The 25,546-nt window shown below is 37.2% G+C and overlaps 1 protein-coding gene across 4 annotated transcripts in view; it reads left to right on the forward strand.

The window, feature by feature from the left end:
• PCCA (propionyl-CoA carboxylase subunit alpha) overlaps window positions 1–25,546 on the forward strand; it is a 273,068-nt gene that overhangs the window by 19,726 nt on the left and 227,796 nt on the right. For all 4 annotated transcript variants that reach the window (XM_038134386.1, XM_038134414.1, XM_038134404.1 and 1 more), the window contains exons 5-6: window positions 20,116–20,229; window positions 21,731–21,784. In XM_038134386.1, the coding sequence (XP_037990314.1) occupies window positions 20,116–20,229; window positions 21,731–21,784 (168 nt within the window). The remainder of the gene's footprint in view (window positions 1–20,115; window positions 20,230–21,730; window positions 21,785–25,546) is intronic.

Consider the following 25,546-nt stretch of genomic DNA (forward strand, 5'->3'; position numbering starts at 1 on the left):
CCATTTTAAATCCTAGTAAGAAGCATTCTATTTAAAACCAGCTTGGTTCTTAGCTGTATCACTCAAGAAAAGGTTTCCAGGCAGTTGTGTAGTCTGGGATTCCACAGATGAGGTCCTGGTACCATTTTTCTAGGGAGAGGTGTTAAACAAGAAACTGAATTGCTTGTGAGGTGTCTGAAAGATTGAAAAACTCAATACAGGAGACAGGAAATGAAGACACAATTTGTGAGGTATGAGGTATGATGCATACGTCCTTTTATGGGTGTTTGTAGTTCTAGGTTATATTCTTTTACCTTGTTCACAAAAAGCATCTGTCACTTGTTTACTTCCATCAAGGAAACACTATATAAAGGATAAGTATGAGATACTGTTTTACTTGTTACTGCTGAATTGTCTGTAAGCAGCAACTAGCATCCTTTGATAGCTGTTTGAAACCAACCAACTCCCCAAACCCTTCATGTATCTTGTTTATTACACAGGAAGAATGGTAATCAGTGTTTGACTAGTTGGTGCAAGCTAATAGGCGTACTGAGTTATAACTTGGATTTATAGAAATGCATGTATTCTGTTTAGATACAGTACCTCCTGCTTTCTGCCTCTGTCTTGCTGTGCTAATTGGGCAGTGCTTCAAGTTTTATTCCTGGATTTTAATTGGATATATAACATTGCATGAATTCTCACAGTCCCTTTGTAGCTGGTGTTTAGTGTCAGCTCACCTGTTGACCTGTAATGTTACTAGCCTTGTAAAACAGCTGCTGACAGTTCTGAAAGTGAAATTGGTTTTAATGTGGTTTTAGCTGATGACAAATTTGTGACAGCATATCTCCCTTGTTTGCTTTTTGTGGCAAAGGAGCATCCCTGTCCCAGAAGTGTATCTCCTAGGTTGATCTCTTGTAGTTTTGTTTGGGTGGGGATCTGCATCAAACTGGTATTCTATGCATCTAGTAAGAAGCCAGGGGAGCTTAGTGCTTCTTTGTATAATGTGATTTCTTTCTTAATACTTTTTAAATAGATATTTGTCTGTTCTTGGATGGTAATCAGTGCTATATTTCTAAAGGATGCTTTGAAAGTAACATTAGTCAAATATTGGGGTTTGGTATCTTATGATACTTCCTGCAAAAGTTTTCCCCTGCCCTCATTAATTCCTTATTGTGCCATGTTGTAAGAGTAGAAGAAAAGCATCTTTGAGTAACTGAACATGTGTTCATCATAAATCTGTCCAGCTGCCATAAGTTGGTACTAAAAAGTTTGTGAAGGAGTAGGGCTATGGTCTTTCATGACTTAGACTATAGCAATTGCCTGGTGCTTCTCTCTGAGAGTAGGAGCTAGGGGCCCTTATAAAAGTGGGTTGTGCTCTGGTTCAGGTGCTGAGTTGTAGGGGAAGGAGCTGCAGGGAGATGAGCTGACTTGTAGGATCAGGAAGGACAAACAGACTGACAGGCTCTTTCCAGAGAAACTGCAGAGCCAACAGATTTGTGTGAGACATGTGCTCGATTAAGTGGAGGACAGAGAACTTCCAAGGGGGGCTGTGATTCCTGTCATAGGCCAGGTGGTGTTGGATGCTGTAGACCTGATCATGAATAAGAAGCAGATAAAGTCAGCTCTGGAAAATTGGAGGAAATGTCATCATCTCAAGACACTAGTACAGATGTGGGACAGTGAAAACAACTGAGGAATCTTCTTGAATGTGGGGAGAATGATTTCTTGACACAAGTGATTGAGTTAACTAGAGGAGGTGCTGTGCTTGACCTCTTACAAAGAGGGAAGAGGTAATCAGGGATGTGAAGCCTGGGACTACTGTGAAATGGTGAGGTTTAAGTTTCCAAGAGGATTAAGGCAGAGAAACAGCCAAATTGCAACCATGGACTTTGGAAGTGCAATTATTTTTTTCCCAAGCCAAGGATTTGCTTGCCAGGGTGTCATGAAAGGCTGTTTTGGAGGTCAAAGTGGCTCAGGAGAGTTTGTTTATACTCAATATGGTCTTCTTCAAGCAGAGGAACTTGAGCAGAGTTCAAATGTATAGAACAGATGAAGGCGCCTGGAGATGCAGGGGCTTAATTAAGGAAACCAAAGCTCTGGTGGTCTTGACTATATATTGAAGGATGTGAAGAGATGGGAGGAAGTTTTTGTGTAGAAGCAGAATTTGTGAGGTAGTCAACTTAGGTAAACTACGATGTGATTGAAAAAATTGATCAGCTCTGAGAGGTCCTGTCTCTTGCACATCCTGCTGTGATTGTTGTTCAGTTTTGTTCACTTTTTTTTAAAAAGCTCACATGATGGGAGAAGAACTTGCAAAGCAGAACAGACCAAACTTTTGTCTATTATGTTGGCAAATGGGCATATACATGATTAATCAGTAGTCCTTGGTTATGCAGTGTGAAAGATGCTGTCCATTTGACCATTTATTGCATCACATTTGATGAGAAAAGGAAGCCTCTTCACAGATGATTTAAAGGCTTATTATGGATGTATGACCTATGGTGTTTATTTAGCTATTTATTTTTTTTTTACTTGGAGGATGTTTTTTTAAATTGCTTGTCACCCATAGCAGAACTATCAGGTTCAGCTTTGGGGAAGCTTTTTTCAGTGAAGATTTTTATTGGCATAATAAAATTACCAAAATATTGATGTGATTCTGAGATGGTCTAAAAAGCTAATAATAAAAATACATACAAACTTCCACTTGTATCTTAATTTTAATAAAAGCTGAGTGTAAAACTTCAAGAATAATGTCCAGGGAAGTTTAATAATAGCTTATGTTAATGACAAACTTTCATTTATAATTTTGTTGATTTTGTGGTTAATATTTTCCAATTTTGTATAAGATGCTTTAGCTGTTTGAAAGCTCTTCAGTTCAACTTTTGGGGGATGGTTTTGTTCCAACATGCGCAGCTATCATGCTTAACTATAACTTCTGGATGATGCTGCTGGAATAAGTATTGGATCTGTCAGTCCTCTAGAAATGCTTCTGAACCCAAGAAAAAGTTAATTTGCTGACCCAGATCCAGATTTTTTTTTTCCTTAAAGGCCTTTCCTGAATATAACAAAGGTAGTTGTATTGCCAGACCAATGTTTGTGCTCTGTGGAGGTGAGAAACCCTACTTGAAATGTGTTGGGGACTAACACACACAAAAAAAAAAAAGCTTAAAAAAAACCTGGGGAGGGAGCAGGCAGCAAAAAGAAAAAAGCTGTGATGACAAGTTTTAGGTACTGTGACACTTATGTGGCATTGGGGCTTTGGCAGGTCTGCTGCGTGGCGCAGTGAAGGCTTGGTGCTGGAAGCCTGCCCGGCTTGGCCTGCCTGTTGGCACTCCGAGGTCACTCGCTTGTGCTGTGAGAAAGGATCCCCAGCGCCTTGGAGTGTGGATGACTCAGTACTGCTTGCTTGTATGCATTTAGCAGCTGCAAACCTTGTGTATGTGGGAGGGAAGGGACTCTGCTTGAGGGGCTGGCTGCCTTTGCGTGCTAGTGCCTGATAAAATCAGGGCCTGGGTTTTGGGAACCTTTCCTTTTGTAAAAGAGTTAAATGTAGAATGGTCGAGCTGGGGCAGCCTCACTGCCTGCCTCAGTGAGTGGGGATTTGAAAACCCATTGCTATTCTTTTGTTTTTCTCTTATGCTTTCAGCAAGATCCTGCTTTGCTTGCTCCTAAATTTTAGGTAGACTAAACTATGTGCTTGCTTGTGTTGTTTACCTCGTTAAGCATAGTAAAATTTGAGACCTGTGGAAACCACTGTTACGTCTCTACTTTTAGTTTGTGTTTGTTGTAATACTTGATAAATTCAGGAATTGCTAATTCTCTATGCAGTAATTAAATTATGAATTCAAAGCTTTTTTTTTTTTTGGCAAGGCTAGTGCTAGTAAGGATTTTGCTATTGGATTTTGTAATTTGAATAATGTATTTTTTTAGATGCCAGCTTTTATTTGATAAGAGTATGTACAGGGTCTGTAGGTACTTTAAATAGATTACTGTTCTCTGTATGTAAAAAATTATGACTAATGTAGGAGAGATTTTAGATGTATGATTGATGGGGTTTTTTGATAATAACCTGAATTTGAATAGCAAATGTAGGTTTTGTTTTTCTTGTGATAGTGAAAGTTCAATTAGTATTTGATTTTTAGTTGTTAAATGTTTTGAGGAGTTCTTTTGAGGAGTATCATTCTTGGATATGGGTTGAACTGAGCCTGAAGTTTTGTCATGTGCTTCTTGTTCAGTATCTGTGGAGCTCAAAATTGGCAGATGAACTTAGACTGTGAACTCTGCTGTGCTGACACTTGTTGACAGCAGTTTCCCATTTACTCTTCTCTTTCTTCCTTTAGAGAAAGTACTGTAACTTGGCTGCAAGTTGACTTCAATAGCTTAAGAGAAGGGTGTAGGGTTTTTTAATGTCTTAATGTGTCTAACTCAGTATTTATCTGATAATAAAGTTTGCTTCTGTGCCAGTTTTTCTTTGTGCAGAGAATTTTCCAATTTAACTAACAAAAACTATAATGGGTGTTTTCTGTCAATTAGTTCTGAAAGCTAATTTTTTTAATTAGGGTGCTGAGCTTCAAGAAGTGACACTGCTGTGTTAACATGTCTTCTTTTTTGGTAAAGCTCTAACATAAAGAAGTCCATCAGCTGAACTAAAGCTTAGGATTATTATTACAATTTCCTGCCCTCAGATTTGTGAGTACAGTTAACAAATTATCTTTGGTGAATTCACTTTGCAGGCATGCATGCTTGTGTATTCTCTGCACCATTATTCTTTCTGCAGAAGAAATTTCTGTTGTATGCCTCCAAGCAGTTAAGCCAACAGTAGCCTTCTCACAGCACAAATAGATCCAGTGTTCATTAAGAAACCAGAGCTGTGGAAAGTCTGAGATGAAGGTGGCTGTTTGCTTTTAAGTTGAAGAGGCAACACATTTTTGAATGAATTTCATAATAGAATGACACTTCTAAAATTTAACTTCCAAGGTTGTCTGGAGTGAAACTTTCAATTTTGTTGCTATTGTATTTGTTCGCAGCCCTTCTCTAAAGATAGGAAGGAAAGCACTGAGGTTGCGTTCAGTGGAAAAAGGTTCTGGTTTTGCTCATAATTTTGCCCTGCTTCATGTGCTAGACTGAAGAGGTTATATTTTATTTTCAGGCTCTCTCTGTTTCTTTAGGGGAAAATGCTTTGAATTCTGTTGTCCAAGCATGTGGTGGTTAACACTTCTTGGACTAGCTGCTGTAAAATCTGTTGTACTTATAGCATAATTGGTAGGGTTGGTAAGATATGTTTGATAAGCCAAAGAGGTGAGGGATGTGGGTCATAGATTTGAGAGTGAGAAATCTGTGTGCATATGTGGACTGGAAACTCCCTTTTTTAAGGGAGAGTATTTTGATGAGAAGCTTGTGAAGAGGTCTTGGGTTTTCAACTTTGGTGGTGATCCATGCTTGCTTTGAAAAATATACTCTGAATAGTGTATGTCTCAGGTATGTGCATCCATACCTAAATGACTTCATTCAGGGTTTTTATGGAGCTTTGCTTCTCTGTTGTATTTGCATTTACATATATTTTAGAACACTTAGAACATTTGAAGGGGGAAACCTCTGAGTTTCTCCTTAAAAAATGTTATGTTAACATTATCTGAACAGGAGCCTGTAAGTTGCTGCCTGTCCTGTGTAGCCCCAGAGGGGGAGAGCACTTTGAAATGGGACAAGGGTTTCTTTGTGAGCCTGTGATCGTATTTCAAACAGTCTGGGGCAGCGGAGGTGCAAGGAAGTGTGTGTGAGGGTTCCTGCCAAGTTCAGGCCCCGTGGTGTGGGCAGGCAGCCGCTGGATGCAGAACCAGCGTGCCTGTAGCAGCAGTACCGTCCGCACCTGCAAGAGAGCGCCCTGCTGCTCTGGCTTCTATTGAGTGTTGGAAGTGTCTTCAGAATGTGCGTCTTTGTACTTTCTTTCTTCTTCTACTATCTGCTCTTTGTTTTTTCTATGGTGTTCTCAATTTTTGGTCCTTAGTTTTGGCTGGTTTTTTTCCTCCCTGACAATACCTAGCACAAGCAGACATGGTTGTTGAATTTCCTCACACTTCCCCCATATTCTTTCAGTATTGTTTTCTTATTTTCTCCTTCATCTGTTGCATGTGATGCGCCATAAATTGAAGAATATGAGCAGCCATTGTGCAAGTTAAGTGATGGTGCATGATGGTGTAGGGCAAGAAAATGGCGTGTATTACAGATCTAGAAGATGGTGGTGTTTGTAGTTCCCTCTCTAGAATAACTTTTAGATTCTGTGCTAGATAGCAAGCCCTGGGCTTTACCAGTAGAGGTTGCTTTAGTTATATATGTAATTGGACTGAGAGAGATGGAAGGATGGTACTATTTTGGAAATAGAGAAAGAAGTAATACTTTCTGAGAAAGCAGCTTCTACTAAGTTCTTATTTTGCTTCTTGACTGATCAGCCCACCTGCCCCCATCAGCTATGTATTGAAGCAAGAACATTAACTTATATCTGCTTTCCATACAGAAAGTGAACTTTGCAAAAGCCAATGAGTTTCAAAGCTAGCATTTCTTCTTTCAGACTTCTGAATACATTTATTTTGTTTCAGCAGGAAGGATGCTTAAATTGTGAAACTGAACTTTGGAACTTTAGATTGGTTAATTTTCTTCTTAAATTAAGGAAATCTACCTGTCCTTCTCCTCCCCTTCCAAGAACTTAGATTTTTTTTTTCTCACTTGAACCCTTGAGAATGAATTGCCTTGCTTTCAGCATGTCCTTTTCTGCCAGCCTATGTACACATGGTAAAATAGATGAATATTTGACATTTACCGTGTTAAAACAAAAAGCCAACAAAATTCATGAAAATCTCCAAGAGCTGCATCTTATCCAGGTGGCCTGCTGTTTGAAATATGACTCCTGGTGTGTATTGTACTCTTAGCCCTAGGATTCAGTAATGAGATTGAGTGGTATCTTGCGTGAGCACTTCTAGATGATTGACAGTGAGGTGATGTGAATCATCATTTATCAGGATATTATCATGCCTACCCTTGATAATTTCTCCCTGCTGTCTGGGGAGGTGGTGAAGACAGATAGGACTTTGTGATGTCAAAGTAATTAGTGTGTGTTGGTTTCCAGCTGAACAAACTGGAAACTAATGATCAGGTAAATGAAGATGAAGTGCATTAGTGTAAGGATGAAGGTGCAAGGACCTTGGGGAAGAGCTTATCAAAATTTCATGGGGGTTATTTGAATATCTTACAATTTGTGCAGTTGCAAGCAGTATTTTTAAACTACTAAAGGATACTTCTGCAACAGTCTATTTACATGTCCTTTGTTGATATATCTTCTAGTGAGAGGGTCAGCACTTGGGTTAAGGACATTAGACTCTTTCCTGTAAGGACTAGGAACTCCTTATGATTTTCATAAAATCTAAATAGTAAATTTCCAGCTAATGGCAGCAATTTCAAATTAAATGTTAAAGAATTTCAGTGTACACTGAAAAGATTTTCCAGTGACACCACCCTGTTAAAAGTGGGGGGATTACTATCATTTAGCTTTTTTATTTAACCCATGACTGGATCTGTTATATTATTAAAATATTTTACTGTAGCTTGGTCCATCTGTAAATATCTTTAAAATGTGGACTTCACTAAATAATTTGTGCTACTGCAACAGGCTTTTAACAGGCAAGGCAATTTCTTGGTACAAGTTCTGAAAATTTTATGGATGTGTGATTAGTGAAATAATTTTATAACCTGAAGAAACTTTGTGTAGGTGTGTACAGCTATGCCAGTGTTGCAAATAACGCTTCATGTACAAGACTGGCTGAATATAATTGCTATACCAGCAGCAAGTGATCTGAGTTAATTTTATCACATGTGATTAGATATTGCTAATTGTAATTAACTGATTGAAAAGCTATCTGTTTTACATGCTTGCTTTTCAATTATTAAAATGGTAATTTACTCATTGCCATTTATCAGTAAACTTGTATTAATACATGCCAATTTCCCAGACACCTCCAAGAATAATGTACTTATGACAGCAAAGTTTTGTAATTAAAGCCTCCTGGCAAAATTATTCTTTTGGCTAATTTTTATGTACACAGCTTTTTTTTCTTTTTATTTCAGTTGCTTCTTTGGAAGTGAGTGGGCTAGAATCTCTGGCAGGAATTTGTCCGTATTAATATGGCTCATCAGAGACATTATATTTAATTGGAGAGCCTGCGGTACAGTCGCAGGAGGCTGGAGGGAATTATTTAGCATTAGCAATGGCTCGTCTGGGAGTTGTGCACTAATCAAGGAGCTTGTGTGTTAACTGTAGGGATGATGGGAGTTATGACGATTATGACATGTGAGCACATGTCTGAATGAGAACTGGACAGGCAATGAGTTAATCAAGAAATGTATTAAATGGCTCCCATGCTGCTTCATTATTACTCTGTACAGTGTCTGTCAGATTGTGTACTTTAACAAAAAATAAAATCCAACAAATGGATTTTTTTGCAGGTAAAGTTAATACTAGATTTTTAAACCAAGAACCTCTTTCCTCTCTCTATTTTTGAAGTGAATGTGTGCTTTTAAGTGCTGTGTTGAAAGCGTGAGTGCTGGGCCTGCAAAATGTATTTAAACACTCCAATCTGCAAGCTTTTGTATTTTGTCAAATGCTTGTTTTCAGTAAATATGAATTATTTCCCACTTTCAACTAGATATGTTTAACATATTTAAGCTTTTACATAATTAATAGCTTGCTAAAATATAAAATTTGTTATCAACTTAGCTTCAAGGAAATAGAATATTTTCCATTATCAGGATGCTCCAAACCTTGTAAAGAAATCAAACACAGTACCCTTCAACTGTAATGCATGGACTATTTATATGCCAGGTAGACACATTCTGTGCTCAGCATGATTAGAGGCATCCATTTCCTATCTGTCGTGAAATTATCAGTTCTGCTGGAAAAATTAATGTTTAGAGGAAATGGACTTAATAAATTGAGTCCACATTACAAAAAGTTAAACCAACTGAATTGTATTGGTAGGCAAATTTATCCCAGAGCTACTGGACAGGTGAACATGTGCATTTTTCCTGCTATTGTAAGCACTGCCAAATTTAATACAACTTTCTACCAAACTGTAACCTTCAAGTATTAGTTTAATTAAAGCAGTATCATGGCTACTACCCCAAGTGTTAACCTGTAGGAGGTTGTTATTGAAATCCATTATCTGCGGAGTCAGTATTAGTGGTCAGCAGCAGCAGAAGTAAAACTGCAAGTAAGACCCTCCCTTGGGTGCTGTGAGCTCAGCAGGTTAAACTGTCAAAGCTTCTTAAAGGATGGATAGTTAAACCCCCTGGAGTTCAAGGTAAACCAATCATTTGCTGTCAGCAGGAAATATGACTTTATTTAGCAGGTTGGAGGGGGAAAATACCCAAACCTAAATGCTAACAGGAAAGAGGATTTAGAAGGAACCATTCTGTAAGAGTGTGTGTTGCTGTGCTATGCAGATTCCATGCAACCTGGAAAGATTTTTTAAAATTCCAGGCTTTTTTGAAATAGGAATTTGCTTATATAGATATTTAGTCCAATTGCTTATAAAACTATGCATAAGGCTGGGTTAATTTACTAAACCCTTGAATATTATCTATATGTTGTGAGGAATGCAAAATTTTGTGCCTCTTAAATAGAAACAGTTGTCAGTTTGCAGAGATAGGTTTTCTTTCCTTTGGGGTTGTACAGGCGTTGCCTGTATGGCATGTAATTATTTCTTTAACCATATGAAATGTATTTAGCATTGACCAAGTATGCTATGTTCAAGATCTAAATATGTATTAATAGAATTTGTATGTATAGGCCGCAGGTATTTATGATACTGTAATTAGGCTATTCAGATAGTGGTACTTCTCATTTTGCCTAGTTTTTACCTAATCTTCAAAGGTGAAGATCTGGAGCTTTTGTCTTCGCACTTCTGAAATTCTTGCCACAAGAAAGAGGATCCCAGAAGTGATAGATTATCATACAAGTGTGGGAACTAGGTGGTGAGGGAGCGCTTTACTATTGTTGTGTTCATTGGAACAAGATCTGTGCTTGGGTGAGGAGAACTTTGTAGTGTCCTGCAAAAAATCTTTTGTATATCAGGGCCCATTTCCTCAATACCTGCACTGTTCTTAGACTAAATCTGCTTGATGTGCTGAAATAATACTGTCTAAGATTATTGGGATGCAATGGAGACTAAAATTCTGTTCACTATCCATGAGTTAACTTAAGTTGGGAAAGTGTGTATCACAGGAAATAAGCTAGGAGTTGGAAATATTATTTGGGAAAATACTCAATAAGCTAAAACCCCCCAAGCAAATAAAGGATTTTCCTAGTGTCACACTAAATTAAAAATTTTACCGTTTGAATTGTAGCTATGGCAGAACTCTGAGGGCTGTAAGGAAAAAAAAGTCAACAATATTTTTGTCAGATGATGTGGAAAAGAAGGGGACCATATAAAGTCTGGCATCTGCAACTGTGAATGAATTGTCTGGTGTTGGTAGTAACTGTGTAAAAATTGTATTTGAACAGTGCAGGTTTCTTTGTCTGTTCCTGCCTGTTTGTTAGACTGTACCCAGTCCTTACAGACTTGACCTTGCTGCTTGTCTGTGTAGTCATTTTCAGGAGTGCTTGGTGCTTTTTCTCCATGGCACTGTTGTAGTAGACTTTATCTTGACATCTGCATCTTGAAATCTCAAAGCTGTCTTGTCTTTCAAAAGAAGGCTTTTGAGGGTAGAAAACTTACAATGGGTTTTGTAGACAGGAGTATCTTCTTCGAAGTTGTGCTATAATGAACAATTAGTATCCACTGTCAGGAAAGTAATTTTCTTGCAAAACTAACAATTTTATTTAGGACCCAAGCAAAGGCTCATTTTTAAGAAATCTGATCATTCACATTAGTGGAATTTTAAAGGAAAAATGCTCTACTTTTGTAAATGTCATGTAATAATATAATATTAGATATGAATATTTTGTAAGGCATTTTTAAGTATTTAATTCCTCATAAAAGCATAAGATTATGCTTGCCATGATGGTAATGTTGAGATTTTATGATGCAATTTTTGTTAATTTTATGTACTGCTTTACTACTTAGCCTTGGTGGTAAAACCCCTCTCACTGGCTCCTTAGAAGTGGTTAAACAGTGTGTGTATGTATGTGTATAAATACATACATACATGTGCATATATATTTTCTGTTGAGCATATATGTATTGCATAGACATGAGGAAAATCTGTGTTTTAGGAAACCTGCTCTGGAATTTCGTCATCCTTAAGATATTCTGCATTCACTGACAGCTGTTTTTTCTGGTATTTTCTTTAGATTATTTGACATTGTAGAACTTGCTTCATATTATGTCTAAATTCTTCTAAGTCTAAACTACTTGTGAAAGGAGCGCTCTCCTGCCCCCTCTCATTCATTCACTGTGTGGGATCTGATGGTCATGCAGCTGGGAGATTGTTTAACTTGCTGATCTGACAGAAGGTTAATATCCCCTCCCCTCAGATTACTTTTCCACTGTGTCTGTTCAGTTCATTGATCTGTCTCAGCAGCGCTGTAATTGCTGGAGCTGAGTGTGGAGGAGCATTTAGGGGTGGGATCATCCTTTGAGTGGCATTTTGTATATGCCTGAAGTGAGGTTTATTGTGAAACGTGATGTAACTCTCAATATATGGTTCATTTTGGGCCTCAAGTTAATCCACACTGGAAAGAACATAACTCACTGTAGGTCGGCATCTTGTGTTTCCAATTAAAAAAAAAAAATTAATCTTCCAACTACTGATCCAGAATATGTTGTATTTAGTTGGTACCCACATTTCCTTTTTAATGTTCTGTTAAATACTGTTCTGTAGTTGAAATACCAGGTAGCTGTGAATTCACCTTGCTGTTGTTGTGAGCTGTTCTCTCAACACTAGAACTGATTTTAGGAATCCCTGATCTTTGGATGCTGGAAGTAACTTCTGCAGTCCGTCCATGTGCAGACATCTGAATGGCTGTGTGCTGTGTTCATCTGTCTGAAAGGGGAACTCTATCCAAATCAGAGCTGAAAATGCTGACTAGGGGCATGTTAGCAGTGCATACTGTGTGTTACTTTGTACTGTGGCTGAGTTTAACCTACTTTTTCTGAATCCCAAGTGTCTTCTGGAATATCTAGCTTAATCAAGAACTAAATCTCTACTATATGAGGTTCTGTAGTTAACTGCCCTTCCTACCATGTGATACTATTTCCTAGACCTGCTTAACTACCAGTTTTCCCATCTGCTACATGTCTTAACCCCTTTAGAAGGCAAAACAAAGAAGCATGCATGATATGCATTCCTTGGTGAGCTTGTTTTTGGGAGAGGCAGGAAAAAGAAACAGCATGTGAAAGATCTGTCCTATTGCTTTGCTAATGGGCTCAGAAGCTGAGATTCCATTAGGGAAAGGCTGACATGTGGGTGCAGATGTGTTTGAAATGCAGGGAGGCTACTAAAAGCACTGTAGGGCATCACTATTTTGTTAACATCACAAAAAACTTAATTATTTTTCTAAAACACTGAAAGTGCAGAATCACATATACTGCAAAGATGAAACTCGAGCGTCCTCACAGAGCATAGTGGACTGCTCTAATAAATATGGTGAATTGCTCAACTCATGCAATAGATGGAGACTCTTTCTTTGGTAAATACATTTATTAAGTGTCCTCCCAAATTGTTAGTGTATGCTCTGAACTAAAAATCTCCTGTTTATCCTGGAGACTTGCTGTAGATAATGTATTCCAAAGTAAAAATAGTCTGCAGACATGTGAATGCAGTTGCAAGGTTGCAGACTTTCTTCCCAGCACTCCAGACTTCAGCAAAGGTTGTGTTGAGTGGCTGTGCTGCCTCCAATTTTACTTGAGCTGAGAAACTTGGTAGCTCTCCCACCAAGGGAATATCAGTGGAAGGAGGGAAGGGGAGTGCTTTTCCCTCAAGATGGTTTATGTGTTATGCTGTTGACACAGTAGCTTGGAGTTAAAGATTGGGACATTCTGGTTTTCCCCCTGGTTTAACCCCTTTCTGGTTTTTCTACCTCTGTTAATTGTTCAGTTCACCCAAAGGTAGATTAGTGAACAAGGTGACTATTGACCTACTTTTTCAGTTATTCTGCCAAAGAAATGATTTGTTCCTGGTTGATGTTGAGTAAAACATGTTGGAAGTTGTGATTCAAATTAACTATTTCATTCTGCTAAATTTTCAATAGCAAACTTGTGTGCTAGTTGGAGGGTTTGACACAGTAAACACTTGCAATAAAATTCTGATGGAGAAGCCTTCTTTCTCACCTTTGTTCTAGAATATTGTCAAACAATAAGCATATAGGAAAAGGTTTTTAGGAGCCAAGACCATTCTGGAACTCATCTCTAGAGTCTTATCTGTAATGTCTTCAGGACTCAGGAGGTATTTTCTTGCTTGTCCCACAAGCAAAACACAGTTTGAGAGTATCACTTTATGACAGCTTTAGCATGGTCTGGGTGTCACAGTAGAAGTGATCAGGCCTCTAAATACAATGGGGAGTCCTTTCCTCTTCATAATGCAAGTAAAATTGTGTGTCTTTTTAGCAGCATACAAGGTTCCAGAGCTTCATCCACAAAAGAGAATGGAGATTTACTTTTTCTTTTAAGGTTACAAAAATAAATTCACATGTATAAGCAAGAATGCAAACAGATGAAAATCTTGATATGTGTTGAAATGTGCTTTCTCTTGGTGTTGGTTAAAAATGCTTTCTTCCTTGCCTGATTCATGTTGCCTGTCTTTTAGTGCTTATTCGGCCTGGATCCATTCATTTTAGTTAAGAAATGGATTTTTGAGGCCCTTGGGTACTGAGGTTATTTACTGTCTTCATTTTTTGATCGGCTGGCAAACTTGAAGGGCAAGACGAGGAAGTAAAGGAAAGGATGTTATATTTTTAAATTTATTTTTCTCAGCTGGTGTCCATGAACCAGGGATCTAATCCTGCAGATGCTAATGGATGGGCTGTTTTGAGGGTCATTGTAGACTTGGAGGGGAATGTAACTAAACACCCTTCACCAAAACATCTTTGGAGGCCAGTGAAGAATTGTTTTACAGGGTCCTTATTTAACTATTTGTGGGCCATCAAATTAAAATAGTTTAAAATAGGCTTGCAGAGAAATCTATTTATGTTGATTCTGCAGGTTGACCTGTTTAATTGCATGAACTTCTTTTTCTAGGTTTTTGGAATGCTGAATAAAATTAAATGTGGGAAATATAGGGTAGTTATGGTATTTGTCTTTCCCAGTTTTGTTTTTTTGTGTGTTTTAGAGATGTTTCCATTATTTTATTTTAGGGTTAAATGCTGTAATGGTGTGGCAGTATTTCTTTGCAGATAGCACTTTAAAGGCTGTATGAATACTGCACACTATGTGCTCATACTTACTGTATTACTGGTGTGTGTATTTTAATGTCAAGCTGCTAAAGACACTTAGGTCAGATGGAAGATGTGTTTTTGGCAAAGCAGTGAATTTGAACCTTTTTTGCATCTGTTTGATTTTTTTTTTTTATTTTAACTCAAGACTGTTCAATGCCACAGGCTTTTTGTTCCGTTTTATCTGTCTCTTTTGGCAATGGTGCTGGCTAGATTTGAGGTGGTTGGGTTTTTTTAGCTAACTTACAAAGGATTTATTCATTAGCCCTATTTTATGGGTTGAGCTAATTGTGATTTGTCTTGCTGAGAGGTATTATGCAGTTTGGGCCAATTAAGTGAATCCACTTACACCAACGGATGTTGTTCCAGTGTGTAATATTGATTTGAACTATAAAAGGAGAATGACTTGTTTGATTAGATTTCTTTGTCTGAACAATGCTCAATCTTATCTAGTGTACCAAACAAAAGTGTTCTCTTTGCTGAGGTTGTTTTAATTGCTTCTCGGGTTTGATTAGCACTGTATATGCAGCTATAGCAGTTTCCCTATGATATGAATTCTGAAACAGCACAGAAGAATTAGGGGGAAAATGCAGCCTGCAACTCAGTGTAACTGTCTCTGCTGTGTGAATATCAGCTTGTGTTGAGACCTGGTGATGTGTAGGCTGACCTACTCTGAAAAACTGGGACACTGGGGAATCCCAGACATTTACCTCCTCAGAGATGGAGGAAAAGGGGAGTGTGTGTGTGTTAATTAGACATTTACACTGAAGTAAATTACATTTGTCACATGATAAGCCTCAGAAGCTGCTGAAGTCTATAAAATCATCTGTGGAAACTATGCAGATGATATTGAACACTCCATTAGGAAATGCATGTAGATATGTTTTTCTTTGTTGACAAAGTCAGCCTTTACTTTCTGGAGTTAGTAAATGAGAATGATTGATTGATTGTGAAACAAACTGGGGAGAAAAGTGCTTTTTGTCGTGAACCAGCTCCATAAGAAGGTAACAAACTTGAGCTGCTGAATAATTATAATGCTAGAGATCTGTAAATTTTCTTGGTGTCTTTGATTGTTTTATAGACTGTATATGCACTGAAAGTGGTTTATTTCTTTGCCTTAAAATAATTTTTAATACATTCTGTGTTCATACTGAGAACTTTTCTATGTATAAATGTTGAGAGATGTGTATTTAAATGTCACTTGCTTATAATGAAGATTCCAACTACTGATCTGCAGCAGCTGAGTGACCCTGGAGAAATTTACCTTGATAATGCTGTGTTGAACAGAATGCCTCTAGGAGACCTATTTATATTTTAGGTAGCAAGTTAATGATTTTGATTTTTGGAAATTGTTTGAAATACTGGTTGAATTATGAGGATTATTCAGTAAATTCAAAGTATATCTACTCAAGAGAACATGCTACTGTCAAACGAACATGTGTCACTCTCCAGGATAAAGGAGAGCTAACATAATGTAGGTAATTTGGGTATGTACTAGCTCTGACTTAGTACAGTCTTTCTAAATTGGGTTGTCTGCAAGGCAGATATTGACTGTTTTTGTGGTGTTCATATCCAAAACTTTGGGTTATGGACGTATTTGTCTTCTGGAGCATGATGCCAAGCCCTGGCACCAAACCTAGCTTATAAATCCTCCTGAAGTATTGAAATGTAGAAGGATCTTCAAACCCAATTGCTGCTACTGTTATCACCTCTTACTTCACTCTGCGCCCTGAGAGCTGCTGCAGCCTGGAGTGGTGCTTGAAAGCAGTCCAGGCTGAAAATGACTGGCAAATCATCCCCAATGGACTCCTTGCTTTACTTGCCTATCTGCTGGAAAGGTGGTGAAGAAACATGAAGCTGTTCCTGTGTAAAGACGTGGCAGGATTTGCTGATATAGATGCCTTGCTGTGAAGGTGGCTCCTGGACCTAAACTAGTTTTGTGGCTAGCAGCCATTTCTGTGCTGTTTGCTTCTGAAAGAATAAGCACGTTGGACTTGAACTAGTTCTTTGTCTGTTTGTTGTCAGGAAGACTTGTGTGATAAGGTAATTATTGTACTTCAAATTATTTCCAGTTGACTTTGTATCTTAAGCTACTAATAATAAAATTCTGCATTTAACAAGGAGCCCTAGCAGAACAATATTAGAATAAATACTATTAAATGGTATAACTATTTTTGGATTATTTCTCATAGATACAGGAGTGTGATGAGCTGGTTGGCTGTTTGTGATTGGTTTGGATTTCCAAAGGTGACTGTATTTAGTCTCTAGTTTTTTAATTAGATTGAGGCTCTATAAAATGAAGATTCAGTAGGTTTTGGTTTTGTTGTTTTTGAAATATAACCAGCCTTTATGAACTAGACTACTTAAAGTATAAAACTTTTACAGAAATTAAAGTGCTTTTACACACCATGATTTCCAGTCATTTGTATTCTCTAACATAACAAGTCCTTAGTAGCTGCTTAAGACTTCTCTCTTGAGGCCTAGGTAGCCCAATATGATTAAAAATTGCAGTATAAACCATTAAGCACTTAGTTTCAACTGTTTTCCAGCCTTTGTTGTTATCCATTGATGCTTGGGATTGAAGGGTCAATTCAGATATTTATGAAGGAATTGCATTTTTTCAAGAACCTCCTGGGACTTGCTTCTTTGTTTTTGATGACATTGGGTTTTTTTTGTGAACTAAAACAGCAAAGGGATAAACTACACCTCTGACATTTTAGCTGTTAGGGACAGGTTTGAATACCTAGGATTGTGTGATTTAAGTCAAGTACTTAAGCAATCCTTGAATTTGAAAATCAATATATTAGAAATTTGTAGTGGTTGAGAAAGGGGAGTTGCTGGATTCTTTGTACTGTCTAGGAAGATTGCATTATAAGTTAGCTTCTGCAGAGGTAAAGGTTTAGTGAATTACTGTGTGAAGTAGGCAGCCCTTGGTAGTAGGCTGAAAGTTTCAGTTGTCATGTAGACTCAAATGATGGCTTTTGTTATAATGTTTGATAGTAAATACATTTGTACTATACAGAAAAAAAAAATCGATGATGCATTTGTGTTGCAATATTTGGGGTGTTCTTCATGAACTGCAATGCAATGTCAAAGAAATGTAAATGCTAAGGGGAATTGTCATTATGAATTACTAAGTAGCAGATTTCCAGTTTGTGTGCTGGTTTGCTCATAATAAAAGAAGATATGAGAAGCCCCCTAGATGAGGCTGGATCCTGAAAATCTGGAGATTTTGAACTAGTGGAGGTGGAATGGAGATCTCTTTTTTTTTTTTTTTTTTTTTTTTTTTTGAGAGATTTGCCTGGTGCATTCAAGGCTGAACTAGCACTGAGCTAGAGAAGGCACCAACAATTTGGAATAAGGTGGACAAGGAGAAATGGATTTACCAGGTTACAGGGTAATGCGGGAAAGGAAGAGTTGAAACTCCAAACAGTTGAATAGCAACAAAACATTTCAAAAAGGAGGGAATACTGGGGGAAGTGCACAAGACTGTTTATATGCATATATAAATCAGTATATATATAATATATATAAATCAATTGGTTTGCAATATCTTCTATGGCTGCTTTTGGCACTAGTGGGACTCTATTGGTGTCTTATTGCACGAAGTGGGTGGGTGTGGAGTTTTCATCTTGATACCTGGAAATAGCTAACAATTTTTAGTCCTTTTCTATAAGGAAGCTTTTGGCTTTGTAAATCATGCATTCTTAATTAAGTTTAAGCTTGAATGACTTTGTTTAGAACTGTAAACTGCATTGGGAATCAGAACAACTTTAAGCATATAAACTGGTCATGGAGATAAAGATGCTGTTTCTTCAACTTAGTGCTGCAGGGAGGACACAGGTTAATCTTGATAGCATTTGATCAAAATAGATTACTTAGTTGCTAAAATAGATTACTTAGTTGCTAAGGTGTGTGTACTAGAAAGCACAAAAACCTGCTGCATGATTGTCTGTGCTACTGCTCTATGATTTTTTTTGTTTTGCTCTGTTTATATTGTGAGACCAATGCTGTAGTGATAAAACAAAACAGTTGTGACTTTATAGAAGCAATAGTTGAAATGTGAGATGTGTGGTGATTCTAGGAGGTTATGTGAACTCTCATATACTTGAGAATATAGCAAATTCAGAAGCTATTTAAGAGATGCCTCCAGAAAGAAATGTGAAAGGGAAGTTAATATGCTTCTTGTTGGTAGGATTAACATTTCCCAAGTTCAGAAAAGGTCAATAAAACTGAAGAAAAAATGAAAATGCTTATTAAGGCTATCTTCCTTTTTATATATTTGTTATATTTACGTGCTACTTACTTCTCATTGTATTGTTCAAAATATTGTCTCACTGCTGCCTGTCAGCATTTGTAGATATTTTTTGGTCTTTTCTGGCCCTGTTTCTTCTGAATGAGCCAACAGCGTATCCAGACTATGTAACTTCTAACTCATTTGAAACACTTGACAGCCTTCATACTACTTGAAAATAAAATTTCTTTTCACAAAGAACAAAATTTCCTGATCATAAACAAAAAATATTGTGCAGAATTACAGAATATGCTGAGTTGGAAGGAACCCACAAGGATTGTGGAGTCCAGCTTTTAAGTGAATGACCCATACAGGGACCAAAACTATAAACTCAGTGTTATTTACACCATGCTCTGACCAACTGAAACTCATCTCAAATGTTAATACTAATTTTCTAAAAGAGCACCGATTTTAGACAATATATTTTCAGCTTAAAATGCTGAAGATATCAAATAGTTTTAAAAATTGGTAAGCATTGGAAATGTCAAATTGTCATTCTAAATAAGTCTTACTGGCAGCTAACAATCCTATGCAGTTTAAACAATGGCATGCTTTTTTAAACACATACTGAAAGGGAGCTTACAAAAAGCAGAATGAGGAAAAACTGGTTGTTTGGTTTCATGGTTATATCTGTATCTTACTTGAAAGAAAAGTTTTCTGAACTCTGAAAACATGTTAAAGACCTAACTTATTAAACTTTCTAAACTTAAACATTCTTGTGAGATGTAAGAAGACTTCTAACTCCAAACATAGCTAATTTAGTATTCTTGGTAAAATGTTGGAGATGTTTGTCCCTTTTTTGTTTGACTAAAAAATATTTAGCAAATGCATATAAATGAGGATACAATGGATTAGAAATCAAACATGAGCCTGCTTAAATAATTCTCAAGATTTTCTGGTTCATGTGTAGTGATATTGAACTCTTTAGTCATAGGCTTTAATTTGTGCATGGTGCTGACCTGATGCTGTGCAGGGACACTCATTGCATCCCTTCATTCAATTCACTCTAATTATCCCCAACTTCCTGGGGAGCCTGCTTAGAACTGGTCATGAATGTTTGTTATTAAGTATTAAGATATTAGACTACCCTGGTTACAAGTAACAAAGTAGTTTTTAGTCTGAATTTACATATAGATGATCAGTATAGGAAGGTGAAATTCTGTTTGTCTTGATTTTATTTAATCAAATTCAAAATAATATATTAGAACAATAAAACATTTTGAAAGTGACTTAAGTTCAGAGCTAAATGAGATGAGATTTATTGTGCAAGTACTTGTATGCCAGTGTTGGTAATTTCAGTGTGTATTTTAGAGTGGCTATGGTATGTAAATGATCTTTGACACAATCAGATTTGTGTGCATGTAACTGGGTGATGTTAATTATTTTTGCTGGGAGCATCTGTTAATGCAGAATATTGCCTTTTCAGGTTCATGTGAAAATGGCGGATGAAGCTGTCTGTGTTGGCCCAGCTCCCACCAGCAAAAGCTACCTCAACATGGATGCCATCATGGAAGTCATTAGGAAAACCAGGGCCCAAGCTGTGAGTCTGAATGTGTCTATCTGCTGCAGCTGTTTCATATATAGAAAGCAGAAAAGCCAGAGTTTGTATTTTTTTTTTAAAGGTGTGTGGGGGGGAAGTGATTGAATATGCTATTCCAGTTAGTTCATGTCACATGAGTTAAATGTGTCTGAAATCGCTACTGGAAATCAAAGGCTTTGTAGCATCTGGCAGCACTGGTCGCTGATCCTGCAGGTGGCTGCTGGATTCAGCTTTCACACCAGGGAGCAGCTTCAGTTCATTTCCAAATTTGCTGGGGGAAAAAAAAAAATCCCAATTAGTTTTGAGTGCTAACCCTTTATATGCCATAATGGCTTTTTTGAACGTTTTACAAAGTGTGTCCAGAAAGGCTTTTGCTTAAACTTCATTTGAATAATTTTCTATATTGTATAAATGTTACTTGCAGGAAGGTAAATGGTGCATCCCATAATTGCTTTTGTTTCAGAAGGTTTACAAAATGCACATTAGCTTATTTGTGTAAATGTGGGCATGTCTGCCTATGTTCCCTCCAAGTTGGCCAGAGATTCAAAGCTTAACAGGAATCAGTAGGAAAAACTAATATGTAATCATGTTCACATTCCTAATGTTCTTTGTTCTGTCACTGAAATGAATGTATTATTCAGAGCTACTGTACACAGAGCATTTATTAAAATGAAATTTGAGGTATATATATCAGCAACACTAACTACACTTGAACAGTTGGATCAGCACTGTGAGTTCTTTCTAACATGATGTTTTGGTACAGTGCCTTTAGGGGCCAGAAACAAAACCAGTATTTTCTTCCTTTTGAGTTTCTGAATATGAAACCTAGTTATTGGCTCTTTAAAAGAGGTGAATAAAATGGCTTATGCTTTGTCTGTTAGAGTATATTAGATTCAAGAATCTTATGTGACTTGCAAAAAGTAAAATGAAAACTTTCTCATGCTCTCTCTAGTCATTAGGCTGAATGTATATTGGGGTGTGAGTAGCAAATGAGGCATGCAGGATGCTTGACTTCCAATAATGAGGAGAGTATATTGTGCTCTCTAGCCAGGGTCACTAGAGGTAGGGGACTTATGACCGTGGACCTGTGCACCATTGTTGTGGTTAGTGCTGGAAATATTTTGTGATACACAGTACTTTATAGTGGTTACTGAGGAGAGTGTAGATGAGCATATTTGGGGAAATCTGCATTGGAGCTAAAAAGAACAAAAGGCAAATCACCAAAGGTAATGTCCATTTGCTCTGCAAACAGCTCTGGTTGCTCTGCAAGCAACCCTGCTCTCCCTAATTAAATAAGGAAAGTTTGTTTCAGAAATGATAGCTCAACAACTTGAGTTAGGACAGAAAAATCACTGTGTTAAGACAGCTTCTTAAGGTATTCAACCTATTTAAATGCTCAGTGATCTACTTTACCATCCCCAGTATCTGAAAAAGTGCTAGTGACTTTGGTGTCTGGTTTCAGAACTCAATCAGCTTGAATTTTTTTCTTTTGTATTCCAAGGTACACCCAGGATATGGATTTCTTTCAGAAAATAAGGAATTTGCTAAACGTTTGGTAAGATATTTTTATTTGCTTGGCTGTGACTGATGCACTAGATGGCACATACTTGTTTCAAGGTATCTAAGGAATCAAGCTACCAACTCAAGGCAAATCTAAAAGATATTTTAACACAGGAGATTTCAGTATGCTTTCTGTACATGTGAATTCCTTGCATTTTGAGGATATAATTGCAGGCTGAGTTTTCTTTTTGGAGAAGTCTGTTTGTAAGAACTTTACCCAGGATGTAAAAACCTTTCAGGATTTTCACTTATGCCTGGACTGTTTATGAGGCTGCTCTGCAAAACTGGGTCACTGAAATGATCTAGGTTAAAAGTATCTGGTTTTAAGTGATCATCTTGGTGATTCATAGCACAGCTGGTGAACAGCTGTATCAGCAGCCCTGAGAAGGTGCTGAACTGTACTTTGGGATGAGAATAGAAAGCTGTTTAAAAATTGACTTCTCTGCTGGTGGCATTGTATCGTGGAGCTACATTCTCTGAAAGGACTGAAGAGTCAAGAGGGTGCTGTTTTCACTTTGTCTGAATTTATAAAAGTTATTGTTCAAAATCTCTTTACTTCAGTAAGGTTTTTGTATATCATGAACTGATTATATGGTCTGATTTTATTTTTTTTCCAAAAGCTTGCATGCAGCTGCTTAAAAGTGTGAGCAGTGCTAGGAGAAAGTTGCATTCACAATGTTTGAACAAAGTCCTGGGTGGATGCTGTATGTGTAGTCACTGCAGATCATGTGCTACTGTCTGCTGGTTTTGCTCAGAATAAGGACAAGCACATCCTACATTGAAGTTCAAAGTAAAAAGCCGTTGCAGCTACCAACTTTGTTATGGAGTAAATGAACCACGTAGCTGAAGAAATACCTTGTTTTACAGGCAGAAGAGAAATTTGTTTCTGCTTTTGAGAAAAATCTGCAGCTTTTTGATTCAGGATAAAAAACTGAGATGAAGAATGTGATTCTTGAATGGTGGTTCTTTTGTCCTTAGCATTTGTGAAACCGGTCTTCCATGTACCTTCCTTGACTATGTTCCTTTAGGTTTGAGTTCTAGCTGTAATACAGACCCTTACTATTTAGTTGATTATTTGGTATTAGAGGATACCACCTGCTCATTAAGGAGACTATTTGAGAATGAAATCTAAAAATGTCATACTTGAGTAGCTGTGATTTTTTTTTTTTTTTTAAAGCTCCTAGACAAAAACAAGTGCAGGTTCTGTGGGATGCTGAGTACTCCCTGCTGGGTGCTGGTGATGTTAAAGTTGAAAGGAATTCTAAACACTTGGTGTTTGCCAGGATTTACCAAATCTGGGGCAATCTTTTACATGTATTTTCATGCAGTTTAGCAGCTTTCTTTTATCACTGTTCTGTTTCGTGTACCGGAGGTTCTTTTTACAGGGAAGATTCCTGGCTTAATTTATAACAAACTCTGTTCCCAATGGATTAGACCAGCAGGATAACTGGCTTTAGTTGGCAGTTCCTGGTTTTTTAGTAACAAAAGAATTTAATGAAATGGAAGTGTTCACTTATGCTATTTTGCTTTGTTTTGCTGCTGAATATGGAAATTTGGTACTTGTTACTCTGAACCAGGCACGTTCTACAGTGGTGTGGTTGTTATTAACAATACAATGTAAATGATGTGGTAATGTTAGTTACAGTATTGGTGATGTGAAGGGGAACAATTTTTTTGGCAGGATTAAGCAGAAGTGTGGAGTAAGTACAAACATTCCTGTAGGTCTTCTCCACCCTTCTATTTCTCATCTTTTCACTCAGATCCTAGGAAAGTTTCTTAACAATTTCCTGAAATAATATGGTGACTAAAAACATGTTTGAGTTTTTGGTTGGTGCTGCAGTCTCAAAATGGCTTTAATTATGTTTCAGAAACCCAGTGTGTTCAGTTCTTTAAAAATATAATAAAACAAGGTAATGTGATTTTGCTTTCTGAAATACCCTATTTCAAGTCTCAATTAAGACATAATCATGCTTCCCTTGATGTCAGTGGCTCTAGAAGATCAAACCCCTAGTGAGAACTGGTGAAATGATCTATCTTTTTATCCCTAGGGCCGCTTGTATTTTTTTCAAGACACTCTGATTAATATAGTTAGGAGGAAAATTTGCCTGCTGTTTCTTTTCTTTATTGAAGACTGTAACTGTTATGTTGTTAAACTATTATGAAGTTGCAGAAGATGTTTTTGCTCTGTTTTCTTTCTCCCTATCCCATTCTTTGTATATACACTATTTTGTTCTTTTGCACTAAAAGTAGAGATGGAACTTATGGAACTTATGAAACTTGGGCTTATTTCCTGGTACATATCTGTACTTTTAAAACAAACTTCTTAAACTGGGAAACTGAGAAGGACACTAAACTTTCTAAACTTGCCAGTCTATCTGTAAGAACAGTAATGAGCTCAAAGCAAAGCTTTGTCTTCAATTAATGCATGTGTAATCTCACTGTGTGTGATTTAAAAAAATCATGTCTTTTTTTCATTAATGTCTGAATGACTCATGGAGTAGGATAAAACTGTAGACAGTACTTTTGAAGAATTTGATAGATACTTACAGTATGGAAAATTGCTGGTCTTTTTTTTTTCTTCTTCAGAAACTTAATTTTGTTCTCTCTTAAAATGGGCAAGGGAGACACAATAAATAATCCTTTGTTTCCAAAACAAAATTTCCAAACAGCAATCAGTGGGCGAATATCTGGCATGTTGTTCATTGTGATTCTGTAAACAAATTGGTGCATTCAGTCCTGTCTTTGTGTATCTACTCTGGTTGCTGTTGTTGGCTGACAGAAAAGGGATCCATGATATTTATACTGAGTCTGTCAAAGGTTTTGTAAATATTAAGGTCAATTTCTTAAAGATTGGTATTTGAACATGGAGTCTTTTGATGATTTTTATGATAATGCGTATAACATTATGTAGGATTACAAAATATGGGTTTATGTGAGTAGGTGTATTTCCTTAGATTCAGCAAATAAGTTGGTACTTTTAGTTTATGCATTCCAATATATTTTCATGTAAGAATTTCCCTCCATCAAAGAATAACTGCATAATATTCAGTATTGTCATAAATGTTAAGATGACGCTAAAATCTATTCCGGCATTAAAAAAAAAATTGCTAGTATCCTTTGCCAGATGCTATGCAGAATTGCAAGAGCAGTTTATTCCTTTGCTGCTTTAGAAGAGTTTGCTAGTGAGCTCTGTTATTTAGGTTAGCTTGTTTAATATTTCCTATTTTTTTAAAATTAATGCACACCTTTTCTTCTAAGCTCTGTCACCTCTGTTACGTAAAGCAGCTCTTCGGAATTTGGGAAGGAGATAGGCCTGAGACTAAGATGAGCTTTTGGTTGACCTGTAATTGAAAAATATACTTTTCTGAAATTGCCATTTTTCTTTCCTTGCTTGCAGACCTCCAGAGCAGCTGTTTTGGTGGGGGGATGGGGCTGCTGGGTTGGGTCTCTTAACATGCTGAATAGTTTCAGAGGATTGGCCCATGGTCCCAGTGACTCTGTTGTGGTTTTGGTTGTGGGTTTTTTTGTGTTGCTTGTTTTTGTTTGGGTTTTTTTGGTCAGAGTGAGAAGAAAGCAAGTGTGTGATTGACTTACACAGTGATTATTTCAGAGTCAGTGTGGCTGTTCGTCTAGCTGATGTTAGCAGCAAGTAGGAGTCTTACTCCTGCAGTTGAGGTTATGCTCCTTTCCTGCTTCCTGGTAGTGATTATGCACTTAGACCTTAGTGCATGGTGACTCTGCATTGCAGTCAGTCCTA

Source organism: Motacilla alba, chromosome 1 (genome assembly GCF_015832195.1).
Source record: "Motacilla alba alba isolate MOTALB_02 chromosome 1, Motacilla_alba_V1.0_pri, whole genome shotgun sequence".
In the NCBI taxonomy this organism is placed as follows: domain Eukaryota; kingdom Metazoa; phylum Chordata; class Aves; order Passeriformes; family Motacillidae; genus Motacilla; species Motacilla alba.